The sequence below is a fragment of the Leptonotus elevatus genome, chromosome 9 (assembly GCF_054856555.1).
Source record: "Leptonotus elevatus isolate MCC_2025b chromosome 9, RoL_Lele_1.0, whole genome shotgun sequence".
Lineage (NCBI taxonomy): Eukaryota > Metazoa > Chordata > Actinopteri > Syngnathiformes > Syngnathidae > Leptonotus > Leptonotus elevatus.
The window spans coordinates 23,098,289-23,111,967 of NC_141247.1; the positions used below are offsets into that span (position 1 = coordinate 23,098,289).

Genomic DNA, 13,679 nt, shown 5'->3' on the forward strand with positions numbered 1-13,679 from the left:
CATAAACTGGCAGGTCTGTGCAGGAAAGGCGGGACATTCTGTACATCTTGTGTACGTTTGTTTTTGACTAATCACGGCAACGAATGAAAATGTCGTCTTCGGTCTTGCCTTAGGGAGAAAAAAAAAAAAAAAGTACAAACATCTTTATCAGCTAAAAATGCACAACGCGGCCTCTCGCTGTTCAACATTCAGCAAGGAAAGGGTGAGTAATTCTGCGAGGACAGAATTAATTTCAGCATCTGTTCGTCTGTTAGGTTTGTTTGTTTGTTTCCCCTTGCCATTTGGCGCTTCCTGGTTTCGTCCCGCTCGAAACAAGGCCTGATTGGTCCGACCTAAAAAAAGGTCAGCTGCCAACGTTTCAGCGGGAGCGGTACAAGATGTATCCTCGTAGTAAATACCGCAAGAATTCAGCTTGCTGGCAAGGTTACTTTGAATAAACTTTGAGTATAATTTTAGTACCTCAAGGCCGGGCCGAGTGTCCTCTTTTTTGGACATCAAATTAAAGGTATGCCCACCCTAAATATAGGGAATGTTGAATATTTTTCGAGGGGTCGGGGGTTCACTGTACTGTATCCTTCCTCAGTTTTTCTGAACGCATGGTTCCTTTCGCCTTCCTGATACTGTCAACATCACTGCCATCTTGGCTGGATTACGAAAGGCCTGGAAAGCAATTCAAGTCGAAGCTGTGGCTACCTCTTTTTTTCCTGGATGGCCACCGCGTCAAATAGAAACAGGTGACGGGTGTCAGCACATAGTTTTTCAAACGTCTGCCTTGCCCAGTTTGTCCTGAAGCATTCGGTCTGCTAAATGAGTTTCCTTCTGTTCCTACTGGACGGCTGCTGTTTAATTGGTTAACCCCCCCCCCCCCCCCCCCCCGCGCTCTCGCCTCCCCTTCCCAACGATGTGTCTATCGAGGGCCGTAAAGTAGGCTTGAGTCAAGGTCAAGAATAAGAGTGCTGTTAGTGTGTAAGATCTTAATCACATACTTTGCTAAAAAGATTACTTAGAGGAATTGATGCAATTTTTTTTCAGCTTGTTTTGTCAAATCTTTGTGGCCCGCCTGCCACGAATATTAATTGGCAAACCCATGAGCGTTAGTTTCCGGCTTGCAGACCAGGTGGCTGATGGGATTGCCAGAGCGAGAGACACTGATTGATGACAGCGGGGGTTTTAGATGACTACAGCCTCACGCCGGTTTGCCTTCTTACTTTTTTGGTTTTATTGCGCCCGGACCGCAGAAGGGGTCTCTGCTAATGCAATGAGACAAGGTCAAGTATTAGAGAAAAAAGTCAAGATAAGAACTCATCGTGAATTGCGATTGTAGTAACTTTTGAAGACCGGTTGGCATGTTTGACTTTTAGGGTTTATTATTATGTCAAAGGGACATAATAATACGTTGAGAGGAACCAGTTGAGGTGGCTGGGGCATCTGGTTCGGATGCCTCCTGGGCGCCTCCCTGGGGAGGTGTTCCGGGCATGTCCTACCGGCAGGAGGCCCCGGGGACGACCCAGGACACGCTGGAGAGACTACGTCTCACGGCTGGCCTGGGAACGCCTTGGGATCCCATCGGAGGAGCTGGCTGAAGTGGCTAGGGAGAGGGAAGTCTGGGCTTCCCTGCTAAAGCTGCTGCCCCCGCGACCCGACCCCGGATAAGCGGAATTGAAGACGGAACGGAACGGAATTATGTCAAAGGGCAGCAAGATTCTGTCTTCACTTAGTTGGCGCTCCATTTTCTTGCTGCCGTCAGTATCTTCTTGTATAAAATCAACCTGTGCTAAGCTTTCAAAGCACATACTACTGACAACCACTGGTATACGTACCAAAAGAACAAGCCACAGGGCCACCATGTCTTGTGAATACAATTGTCATCAAGCAACAGCCACTAAATATTCTAATAGACTTATCTCCACATAAGCCCTGCTATTGTCCGGGCAGGATCAAAAAGCGCCCCGCAAAACCTACTGAAAGAGAGTCTTCTCGCTTGGCTTTTTAAGCAGCTGTAACCAGACCCCCTTTGCCTCAATCCGCTGAATGGCAGCCGCTTTTTGATGTCGCTTTTTTATTTAACGCATAAGAAAAACCACAAGGCGAGAGACAGTCGTCTGATCTCCTATTGTCGCTGGCACAAACCTGAATGTCAGGCCTCCGTCGTCGGGCGCTTTCACGCGACATATCGCATTCAGGGCCTCCTCTCCGGTTCCAAAAGCCCCATGTCACGCGCTGTGCAGCTTGTACCGGAGGATCTCTCTGCTGCTTTTTAAAAGAGCAACTCGGCGAACCTTCAAACACGGAAAGTTCCTTCTGAAAGGGTGGATTTTGCTGAGGCTTTAATTGTATAAGGCAGCAACATGGAGTTCTCTCGATCATGGGCAGGTACATGAGTCAGTCAACGGTCACACTTTGATCTGGAAGTGGCCCCATGCTAACATGAGTGGCAAAATAATCCGATTTCCTGCGAGATAGAGACACTTTCATCACCAATCAATCAGTGGAAATGTTTAACCTCTCAGTGGACATTTGAAGTCACACTTTGAGACCAAGTTCAGCAAAGTTCAACACTGCGAAAGTCAAGTGACATTTTTTTTTCCATTTGGGTCTTCCTCCTGATTCAAAAAGAAGCACTGAAAAATCACTTTTTTTTTTCTCTCGCCATAAACACAGTTGATTGGCGACCAAATCAGATTGCAGTCTGCCTTTTACGACCACAGTCAATTGAGATAGACTTAAGTTTCTTTGCTGCTCTCGACAGGATAATCGATGAAAATAGACAACTCAAAATTTATCACCTGTTTTTTTTTTCCTCTTTCCCAAAGGGCCCAAACGCTCTCGTGACATACACCATCATCAGCGGTGCAGACGACAGTTTCCGGATTGACCCCGAGTCCGGTGACCTGATCGCCACCAAGAAGCTGGACCGGGAACGCCGCTCCAGTTACTCCCTGCTGGTGCGTGCCGACGACGGGAAGCAGTCGTCCGATATGAGGCTCAACATCACCGTCGAGGACGTCAACGACCACACACCAAAGTTCTCGCGGCCGACGTACTCCTTCGACATCCCCGAAGATACGGCATCAGGTAGGGACTTTTTATGGCATCTGGTACTTGGGGTGGCGGCTGAAGTGCGTCATCAGTAGATGAGTGGTTGGCTCTCAAATGAAAAGTTGCAGGTTAGATCCTTCACACTTCTGAGACAAAGTCTCCTTGAGCAAATACTGTACCAAGTTGCTAGTTGTCTGGCAACTGAGGTCGCAGTCTTGATCTGCAGTACCCGTGATTAAGTATCCTTGATGTAGCAGCATGGTGACCTAGCGTTCAGCAAGTTTATCAGTTCCAAGGCCAGTGGTTTCAATTTCGGCTACTGGAGTTTGTATGGTCTCCCTGTGCTTGTGTGGGCTTTTCCTTGAGGACTCTGGATTCCTCCCTCATCCCTAAAACATGCATGTTAGGTAGGTTCACTGAAAACTCCTCCTTGTGGACGGTAGTTTGTGTATATGTGCCTTGCGATTGACTGGTGGTGACCAATCCAGAGTTTACTCCAAAGAGAGCTGTCATAAATTGGATTTCCATCCACCCTTTTATATTTGAATTTTCAAGAAATGGGAAAATAAAACTGAATGGAAATGCTAGAAATTCGAAAAAGGGCCCAATTTGCAAAAAAAAAACGCTTAGCGTATCGAAAAAAGGAAAATGCGAATTTTGGCTATGAAAACATGTTTCGCAAATAATCGCTGACAAGACCGGTTACATGTCGCACATTTTGACCGGATATTACGTCACACGAACGTTTGTAGTCCCAAAGCAATGGCTGACGATAAAGTAAGGTATGTTTGGGGGGAAGACAAAACAAAAATCATTTTGGAATTAATTAAAGAAGTGAATATTAATAAAATGTTTGATGCAAAACAGCAAAGAAACGCTACGGCTTATTAAGAATTACAAAAGCAAACTCATACGACGTCATGGCATGGCGCAGTTGCTTCCTGTTTTTCTTCTTTTAAATTGCTGGTGGATCACATCTCTCTGCTGTATAGCGCCACCTCCAGCGGCGGAATCCCCTCTCAATATTTGCAAAAGAAGAAAAGATGGAAACGGCAATAAGTCGCATGTCCGTTTTGCGCATTTTCAGTAAATTTGCTTAAAATTTTCTAAACAATTGGATGGAAATCTGTCTGTAGGTTGCAGCACTTCCTATGATAACAAGTTGTTCAGAAAATTTGGAAATGGATGATATTCAGGAAGTGGAAGCCATCTTGATCAAAGTATTCAGCAGCTAGCTTGGTAGCGTACCATGATAAAGACTACATTGTATTTATCAATGTCATGAATGACTGGCAGCCTGCCAGGGCTTTTTATTTGAAAAACTGTCCATTTGTGATTGAGTGAGTGCGTCATATTTACAAAAAAACCTTGCAGTGAAAACTCCCCCGCTGAGTTTTTCATTTAATCGCATTGGCAATTTTTTTTTTTTTTTTTTTTTGTGTCATCGACTGTCTTACAGGCTCCATTGTGGCGGCGATCCTCGCCAGCGACTCTGACTCAGGGGTGAACGGCGAGGTCACGTACTCGCTGGAGGACGAGGACGAGGATGAGACCTTCCTGCTCAATCCGGTCACCGGTGTCTTCAACGTGACGCGGCCGCTGGACTACGAGAATCAGCAGTACTACATCCTGACGGCCAAGGCGCAGGACGGCGGGGGGCAGGCCAGCGCGGTTAGGGTCTACTTCAACATCCTGGACGTGAACGACAACACGCCGACGTTTAACAACACCGTGTACAGCACATCGGTTTTGGAAAGCCTGCCTGCTGGATCCAGCATCGTTGCTGTCAGTGCCAGTGATGCAGATGATGGTATGTACATGGAAGATAATGAACAGATGTACACTACAGAACACACCGTATATACACTTAGTCACTCATCTGAAATACTGAACACAACATTAGGTACTTGCCTTTCTACTTGATTCATTCATTCATTCCCAGCCGTTTTCGCTGAAGCAACCCCCTTCGCGCCCGGCTGTTTTACTGGATTTTGACCAATTTTGCAGGGTCCACAGAATATTCTGTTCTATTGCTATAAAAACATGGAACCTGCCAAAAGAAAGATTAGAGTCTCTTCTTTCATCAGGAAAAAAAAAGTCTATTTGCATCTGTTTCCATTTTGCAACAATTAGCATTATAATATAGCTAAGTTTTATCATTATTCACATTCTTATTGAAAACACTAGCAAAAAGAGCTTGATGCAACATGGCCCTTCCTGAGGACATTTTCTTTTGTAATAACTACCATTGCTTTAAGCAACCTCTTTATGTCAGGAGCTTTGTGTCAAAGCCTTCTGTATGCTCTAGCATAAAAAAAAAAATAAAAAAACTTATAAATACGTTTTGGGAAGTGAAGGGCAAAGTATAAAAAACGTATTTAGACGTTTTTGGGTTTAAATAAGTTACTGGCACAGCATACACACCGATTCATAATATATTATACTGAAAGGAGTTTAACATTTGACAGCATTATGAAACGTCAAAATACATCTAAAGTAATGAAATATAATGAAAATAATGTAAAAATATAATGAAATAAAAGTCAGTGTAGGTTAAATTCCCACGGTGACGGTGTGCATGTGCGTGTGGTGATGCATCCAGAGTTGCCTTTTGCCTGACGACACGGATAGACTACAGTAAAACGCTAGGGACCAAATACAATAAAATACTAAAATGTTTGATATTGGATTTCACAAGTTGTTGTTGGTGTACCATTTGGAATGTCTGGTTAGTATTTTGGTATGAGCCAAATGGCTTTCCCTTCCTTTCTTGATTTCTTTATCTGGCCTGTTCGAAGTTGACCCGCGGTTTGGACCATTTGTCTTATGGAGGGATGACGGGTTGCAGGAATTTCTGTGTTTGCGGTATGTTTAAAAAAAAAATGCCTACTTGGTGCCCAAACAAACACCGCAGCACATCCAGCCACTCTTTGGTAATGGTCAATGTGGTATTCATGACTAATGTACCAAGGAGAAATGGGAAATATGACTGAAATGACAAACATGAACGTGCACAAATCAGATCAACAACGAAGTTCTGGAAACTTTGTCCTGCTTCTACCCTCCCTTTGAAGTCATCTTCTGGCTGTATACAACCTCATATTTCATCTCATGCATGCATGATATATCAAACCTCACGTCACGCATCAAATGACCTCTCAAATACAACATGCTCACCATGTGATTCACAGTGAGATCAGGTAGTGGCTTTTGCCAAGCCCGCAGTAATTACCGCTACACGCGGGCCTTAATGCGTTGGTTGTGACCTACATTCCCAGGGAAAAATACAGCGTCCAGTCCTCCTCGCCGCAATCTCATAAACATATAGCTGCCCGTTCCCACTGTCCAAATAAAACACCGCCATTGTTAGCACTTCCTAAGCCCTGCCCTTTGACCCGGCCCCCCCTTTGTCTGTAGACAGCGCGGTCTGAACTCGGATGGAGCTGGCACTCATGTCTTTGATAAGGGATTACTTGTGTACTGTAAATACGCTCTCCCCGGGTGTGGGAAGGTGCGGATGCTTTCCACATGACTTTCCCGTTGAGTTGAATCACTGATGCTCGATTTAAGATCATTTCAACCCCTCGAGTTCCACTAATGCTTTTGGATCGAACCGGATGTCAAGTTTAGATCAGAACTGTTTGGATCCTTGGAAACCTCCTAATCCTAACTGCAATGCAATGCAACTACCATGTTTAACCCTAAATTCTTTTTTTTTTTTTTTAATTAGTTGGTTCTTTTTCTTTTCTTTTTTTGAAAAAAAGTCACACATTTTTGCCATCAAATGCATCTTTTTAGAGAAAAAAAAAGCTTTTTAATGTGAAAATAGAGAGAAGATATCTATCTATATATATATATATATATATATATATATATATATATATATATATATATATATATATATATATATATATATATATATACAACATAATTTATTGCAAATATATTTGCCAATCCCAAACTATGGCTCACAGAATCAATCCGTTAAAGCTTTGTGTAGCGGCATAACTAATGCGTCTATTGTGAAAAGTGCATTCAGAAGCGCTTTGACATGTTTGTCTTTCGATAGCCGACTGACATGGACCCAAGATTTAATATTCCATTTTACAAAGACAAGAGCGGGGGATTCCAGCTGTTGTGCGTCCACAATTTGTGGAAAAGGATGCCAGATAATGCATTTAAGAACGCTTAGCATATCTAGCAATGTCATCTGGAACAATGGATGCCAAATGTTGGACCTTTCACTATCCTGCACAATGTATTTGTTATCAAGCTAATTTGTCATTTTACTTTTCTTTATGGCGACTGCGAATGTCATCGTTTTTTAGCACTTAATTCACCCAAACAGTTCTAATCAAAATAGAATACGAATGCTCATTCTAATCTTCTTGAATCTGCGTTGCTTTCCTCTAAATGAAATCTCCCGGCCAGGTTTAGTTATTTTTTCCAAATTTAGGCCTGGGAGCTAAGTACAAACTCAATTTAACATAGCAGGCAGTAAGCACTTATGACCAGATGTTACATGTCCATATTCTTTTACATTGGACCATTAGGTCCATTAGGACTGAAGGTCGTGTGTGGTTACAGTTCAACAGGTGGTTTTACAGTCAGAACTTTTATTTTCATGTCGTGTAGTATTACCTATCTTGGCTCATTAAGAAACAGCTGAATGACAAGGGGTTGACCTGAGAGTAGTTGCTGTTGAAAAAGTGAAACTTTTTGTTTGCAAACAGGAAAAAACAGCATGTCAAAAACAACCTTGGCCCATGTCTGGACACCAAAAACAATCGGTGGTTTCCTGGTTTCCGCTATATTTACGGGACGCAGACATCCACTTCCCATTCCAGCCATTGCGAGCTATTTTTTGTCACGTATGCTCTTTGTGTGAGACATGGAAATTGCCATGTCAACACAATTGACTGAAAAATGATCCAACATTAGATCTGCCATAGACAGAAGTAATATTTCTGTGAAATACTTTTAATCAAACTACCCCAAGCATCGGAAAAAAAAATAATCCACCCTATTTTTGACCTCGCTGAATTAACTGCGCTTGGTTCTGCCACCCCTCCAGTTCGGGGCCAACACTGAGTACTGCTTTCAATGCCATGAAAACCGTGGGCAGTCTTAGGGGTTTGTGAATATGCTAGCTGCTACAACTAGCGCAGAAAACAAAACTAATCTCATGCGGGCAGCAAAAGACTCATTTCTATTTCCACTCTTGACGGCGGCACCTTAGCACCCAGCAATGACACTGCATTTCAGAAAGCGTAGTCTGGCCAGCACTTCAAAGAGGTGGTCATTGGCCCGGCAAAGCTGCCAAGTCATGTGCGCCAAATCCTGGTATGAGGGCAGTTTTATGTAAACAGGTAAATCAGAGTAGCGTAAATATTTCTTATTGACATTTTTGGAAATCGACAGGGAACAAAAGATTTACTGGGTTGTCTAATTTCACACTTGATGGGTGGGCAGGCACTTCAGAGAAGAAAAGTAAATTTTCTAAAGTAGCCGCACTATATTTTCATCGTATCCCTGTCAAGACTTGAGGTTAAAGTTTGCATAAAGAATATCGGACAGGAATGATCGATATTAGACCCTTATATGATTACAATCAATATTTTGTCACATCTAATCTTCTGTTTGGTCTACAGGTCCCAATGCCCAACTTCTCTTCAAAATCGCATCAGGGGATCCACAGGACTACTTTGCTATAAACAAAGATGGGGTTTTACAATCCAAGAAAGTCTTGGACAGGGAGACTCAGTCCTTCTACAACCTGGTGATCACAGTTAACGACCTGGCTCCACCTCCGATGACCCGCTTCACCAGCACCGCCCAAGTGTCCATCATCCTCCTGGATGTCAACGACTGCCCACCGACGTTCATCTCCCAAAAGATGACGTACATCCAAGAGAACACGCCAGTGGACACATCAGTGTTCACCGCTCAGGCTATGGACGCCGACAGCGGGCCCAACAGCTATGTCGAGTATTCTCTCAAAGGACCCTTCGGTAACAAGTTCAGCATCGGGACCATAGATGGGGATGTTAGGTTGATTGGAGAACTGGACCGAGAGGAGCTCGCGAACTACACTCTGACGGTGGTCGCCACTGATAAAGGCGAACCACCACTGTCGTCAACCATGGATGTGACCATGTTGGTTCTGGACGTTAATGACAACACGCCGAGCTTCTCCCAAAATATCTACGACATTGAAATCAAGGAGAACACCTTGACCGGGACAGACATCATCCAGGTGTTTGCCACCGACGCAGACGAAGGCACAAACGGGCAAATCCGCTTCTCCATCTCAGAGGGAAATACCAACGGAGACTTCAGGATGGATTCGGTTACAGGGATGGTCTCGGTGGCCAAGCAGCTGGATCGCGAAGTCCAGTCTTCCTATTCGCTGGTTGTCCAAGCGTCTGACCGTGGGAGCAGTCCAAGAGTGGACCGCGCGACGGTCAACATCGTGTTGCTGGATGTCAACGATTGTGCGCCTGTTTTTGAGCTCTCGCCTTACGCCGTCAATGTTCAGGAGAACCTTGAGGAGCTACCGAGAAACATCCTGCAGGTGACTAGATTTACTTTGGTCTTTTGTCAAGCGGTTGACTTATTTAACATGCTGGAAAGTCAATAACATTCACAGACTGAGTGTCTGAGTGAGCAAATTGTATTTTTGAATGACAGAAAAGACTTCAAATGGGATAATAAGGTACCTAAAGTGATTTCTTGTAACTAACTCAATAAGTGCAGGTATTGGGAGTTGTATCGCTAGCACTGGCGTGGTGGCGTTTCTTCAAACCGCATGTCATGAGAAAAACATGAGTGAACCGATGATTTAATGATGGAAGACTACAATTTGTCCCGCGCAATTTAGGCTCCGCAGGATTTCACCAAAATATGCGGCTTGGCTTAAATGCTCCACAGAAGTCATTACGCTCATGACCACCATGGTGATTTAAATGAGGCGCGTAGAAAAATGAAGGAGAAAAACTAATTTCCAGAGTCTGCCTTCTCTCGACTCAGTTGCGAGTATGTTTTTCTCCCCCTTTTTGCTGATTCCCAGAGGAAATCTGATTGGGCAAATTGAATAAGTAATGAACTTCCTGCCCTCAACAATTACCTTCATGGTACCACTGTGATGACATTAACCCTGTGGCGGAAGGTTACTCTCAAGTAGTCAACATGGCACATTGTTGTTCACAGCTAACTATCATTTTAATGCCATCACAAGCTAGGATGGAGTCATTCTCATCCTGAATATGGGTGTATGGCGATATAGAAAATGGATGGATGCATGAATGGGTAATTTAACAAATCCTTTCTGATATTAGAGAACTTTGATCCAAAACAAGTCACAATCACATGTTTTTGGGCCTAGCAGACATTTAGTTGGAAGTTGCAGCAAAATTAGCCCCAGACAAGTCCACAGTGGAGTCTAGAGAACCTTTGATAGCATCCAGTCTTGGCCCGAATTGTGGAAAATGGATAGACTTCTCTAGTAGCAAATAGTGAAGACATTCAAGCACTTTGCAAGATCTTTCTTACTGGTGTTTTATACTTCTATTCAGAGGTGGGCCATTTACAAAATTGTGCTTGTCTGTCATTTGTCAGCGCCCTGCGCACCCTTTCATCATCGTCGGTCTGTTATTTTTCTAAGCTAAATTGTCATCGTCAGTCCGTCATTTTATTTTAACCACATCATCACTTCGTCGCCACTATTTTAGGACTGGCAGACAGAGGTCACTCCGTCAGTCCGTCAATCGTCAACAAAACGGGCGTCCGTCACTGATAGACTGAGAGGTCCGTCGGTACTTGACCGGGTTAGTGACATTTACACTGATGGACGAAAATCCACTTCCATCAGTGCTTATTACAGCATAAAAAAATATATTTTGTATGTTTCTCGTCATTCGTCAGCAAAACAGCCATCCACCAGTGACGGACTGATATCCGTACTGCTGCTATTGTTCTCTGTTGCTATTTTCTATACCCTGTTCTCTCTTCTCAAACCTTGTTCTGTCCAATCTTAACCCAAATAAATATTGACCGGAGGTGGCAAATCCAGGTCCAGAAAGTAAAAACCCTGGTACAGTTTGGCTTTAGCCCCAAGTACTAGTTAGCAAGCTCACTAGCTAGCTCCCCGGGTGCAAGCACAAGGGGCTAAAGCCAAACTGTGGCAGGGTTTTTAAATTTCTGGATCTGGATTTTCCACCTGTGCACAATACAAATAACCAAAGCGAGAGTATATCAAAGTTCTTTGTTGCAGAAAAAAATCTGTTCAGGCATACAGATACAAACGAAAGGTCCTTCTCCGTTTGTTTCAGGTTGTTGCCAGGGACGACGACCAAGGCGCCAACGGTCAACTCAGCTACATGCTGAGCGGAGGCAACGACGAAGGCGCCTTCAGCTTGTCGTCCAGCGGTCAACTGAGTCTGACTCACACTGTGGACCGCGAGGCTCAAGGGAAATACGTCCTGCTGATCACAGCCACCGACTCGGGTAAGGCAGAATTCCGAGGTTCTTAGCTACGAGGGCTGGCGTGAAGGCTGATTTTCTTTTGCTTTTGTGAGATTTTATTTCAGTTCCAGAATAGATTACTCATTTCTGCAATTGTGCCACATTTTTTGATGCGTGATTGGGTTTATTTGGTTCGCGCTGTCCCTAAATGGTCACTGTTGGAGTTGAGTAAACTACTTCCAGATCACCCAAGAAAGAATATAATAAACGTGTGTGCTGTCAACAAATATTTTGATTTCATGGTGTACGCAGCTCTCGTTTTTTTGTGGCCCGATAAGATAAACATTGGAGAGTTTTTAGCTTGAAAACTAGCTGGTGTTTTTTACGATCTGGTCCCTAGAAATCCATTGAGCGGCTTTGACCAAACAGCATCTCGGGTTTATTTGGATACGGCGGTAGGGCTTGTTTTAGTCAGATAAAAGCTTAACGTGTTATTGCTCGGAGACCAGTTAATGTGCAGTTAAATGAGTACATGCGTTGCCTTGTTGCAGCCAAATCACATGGTGTCCCCGCTAAGTATATGTTTCGGCCCCCCCCTTCCCCCAAAGCCACTCTGGCATAGTTGTCATGATCTATGGGTGGTTCTGTATCATTCCTGGACTTGTGCTGTATTTTGGACTGTGCAGAGGCGTCAGTGAGAATTGTTTCAAAGATTTGCATTCAATGGTCCCCGGAGAGTTAAATGAAGGACTGGAGGGGAGTCCTCTCTGTGTTTGGCTCGTGATCAAAGTCTTTGGTATGGCTGTTGATGGACAGTTGCTGGGGTCTAAATTTGAACGACCTTGCCGCGACACTACAAATATAAAAGAACAAAAGATGGAATTGTATTTTTGCTCCTCGAAGTGGCTGTTTTTAATCATGTCTTACTGTTAGCGAAACCCGTTTTATCACATTTATTCTCTCTGTTCGATGCTTCAAATTGGTGACAGGCCATAAATAGAAGATTTTAGCCGAGAAGGGAAATGGATAAAACCTGTTCCAGGATCCAACTGTCGCCATCATAAAACCCTTGTAAAGAGTACAGTCAATGTTTTGAATTAACATTTTAAAGTTATTCATGGCCATACAAGAATCACAACTCTTAATATTAAGATGGAAAAACAATAAAACAGTTCCGTTATCTTTAAAGGAGACATATTATGCTCTCCCCCCTCCCCTAATTTTGAAACAGTTCTTTGGTGTCTTTATAAAAAATATTTGGCATTCCAAGGTCAAAATACACAAAAGCTGAAGAATTATAGTACACTTAACATTTCGCTGGCGTCTGGATGAAAACTTGTAGGTCAAAATTTGGCAAATGTCGTATTTTTTTTCTCTCCAAAAATCTACGACTAGACTAGACTAGACTTTTGGTCAGTCCTTACGTGGGCATAATTTTTTACGAATTATTGAGCAATCTAAAGCTCTCTTTGATAATACAATGTTAATTAATAACATGTCGTTTTGGGGATCTCCTGAAAAGTACCAATTTTGGAGTTACCAGGTTTTGGCCCTACACTGGCAATTTATTATTATTGGGTATGTCTTTCGTTGCCATGTCAACCAGGGGTAGGTGGAGCAAGTTCAAACAGAATCGAAAGAGAAAATTGAGCCACAAGTCACTAAAAGAAGCATTCTAATTTTATTCATTATTGAGCCATTGAAGTAAACTTTGTCAATTAGTGTAGCAAATATTTCTCGAACAAATTTCAACAACTTCGCAAAACTTGTATGTCACTTATAAGAGTTTCTGAATCACAATACTTTTTGGTTTTTGACATGACGTTGCTTTTGTGCATAAAAATGGCAGGTGTTACCCCTCCTAACTTCCAAGTCATTGTTGGAAAAACTCTGGAAAAATACAGACCTGTTTACGTTAACTTGATGCAAGAGTTTTAGTCCGTTTACTTCACTTGATAACTTATTTTATTTAGGCTGGCCCGTCTTTTAGAATACATTATGTAAAAAAAAAAAAAAAAAAAAAAGCAAAACACTATTTAATCCTTCTGGACTGAAGTTTCTTGGTTACCTTTAGAATTGTACGATCCAATAATTCATTAACCAAACGTCGTTCAATGACCATCAACTGGTTCTGCACGCCTGTATAGCTTTTTTCCTTGGCTTTTTGTAGCTGTTAT

At 43.0% G+C, this 13,679-nt stretch overlaps 1 protein-coding gene across 2 annotated transcripts in view; it reads left to right on the forward strand.

Moving 5' to 3' along the window:
* Nucleotides 1–13,679, forward strand: part of fat4 (FAT atypical cadherin 4) — a 107,739-nt gene that overhangs the window by 61,238 nt on the left and 32,822 nt on the right. For both annotated transcript variants that reach the window (XM_086085014.1, XM_086085015.1), the window contains exons 3-6: nucleotides 2,814–3,075; nucleotides 4,499–4,849; nucleotides 8,691–9,613; nucleotides 11,370–11,544. In XM_086085014.1, the coding sequence (XP_085941140.1) occupies nucleotides 2,814–3,075; nucleotides 4,499–4,849; nucleotides 8,691–9,613; nucleotides 11,370–11,544 (1,711 nt within the window). The remainder of the gene's footprint in view (nucleotides 1–2,813; nucleotides 3,076–4,498; nucleotides 4,850–8,690; nucleotides 9,614–11,369; nucleotides 11,545–13,679) is intronic.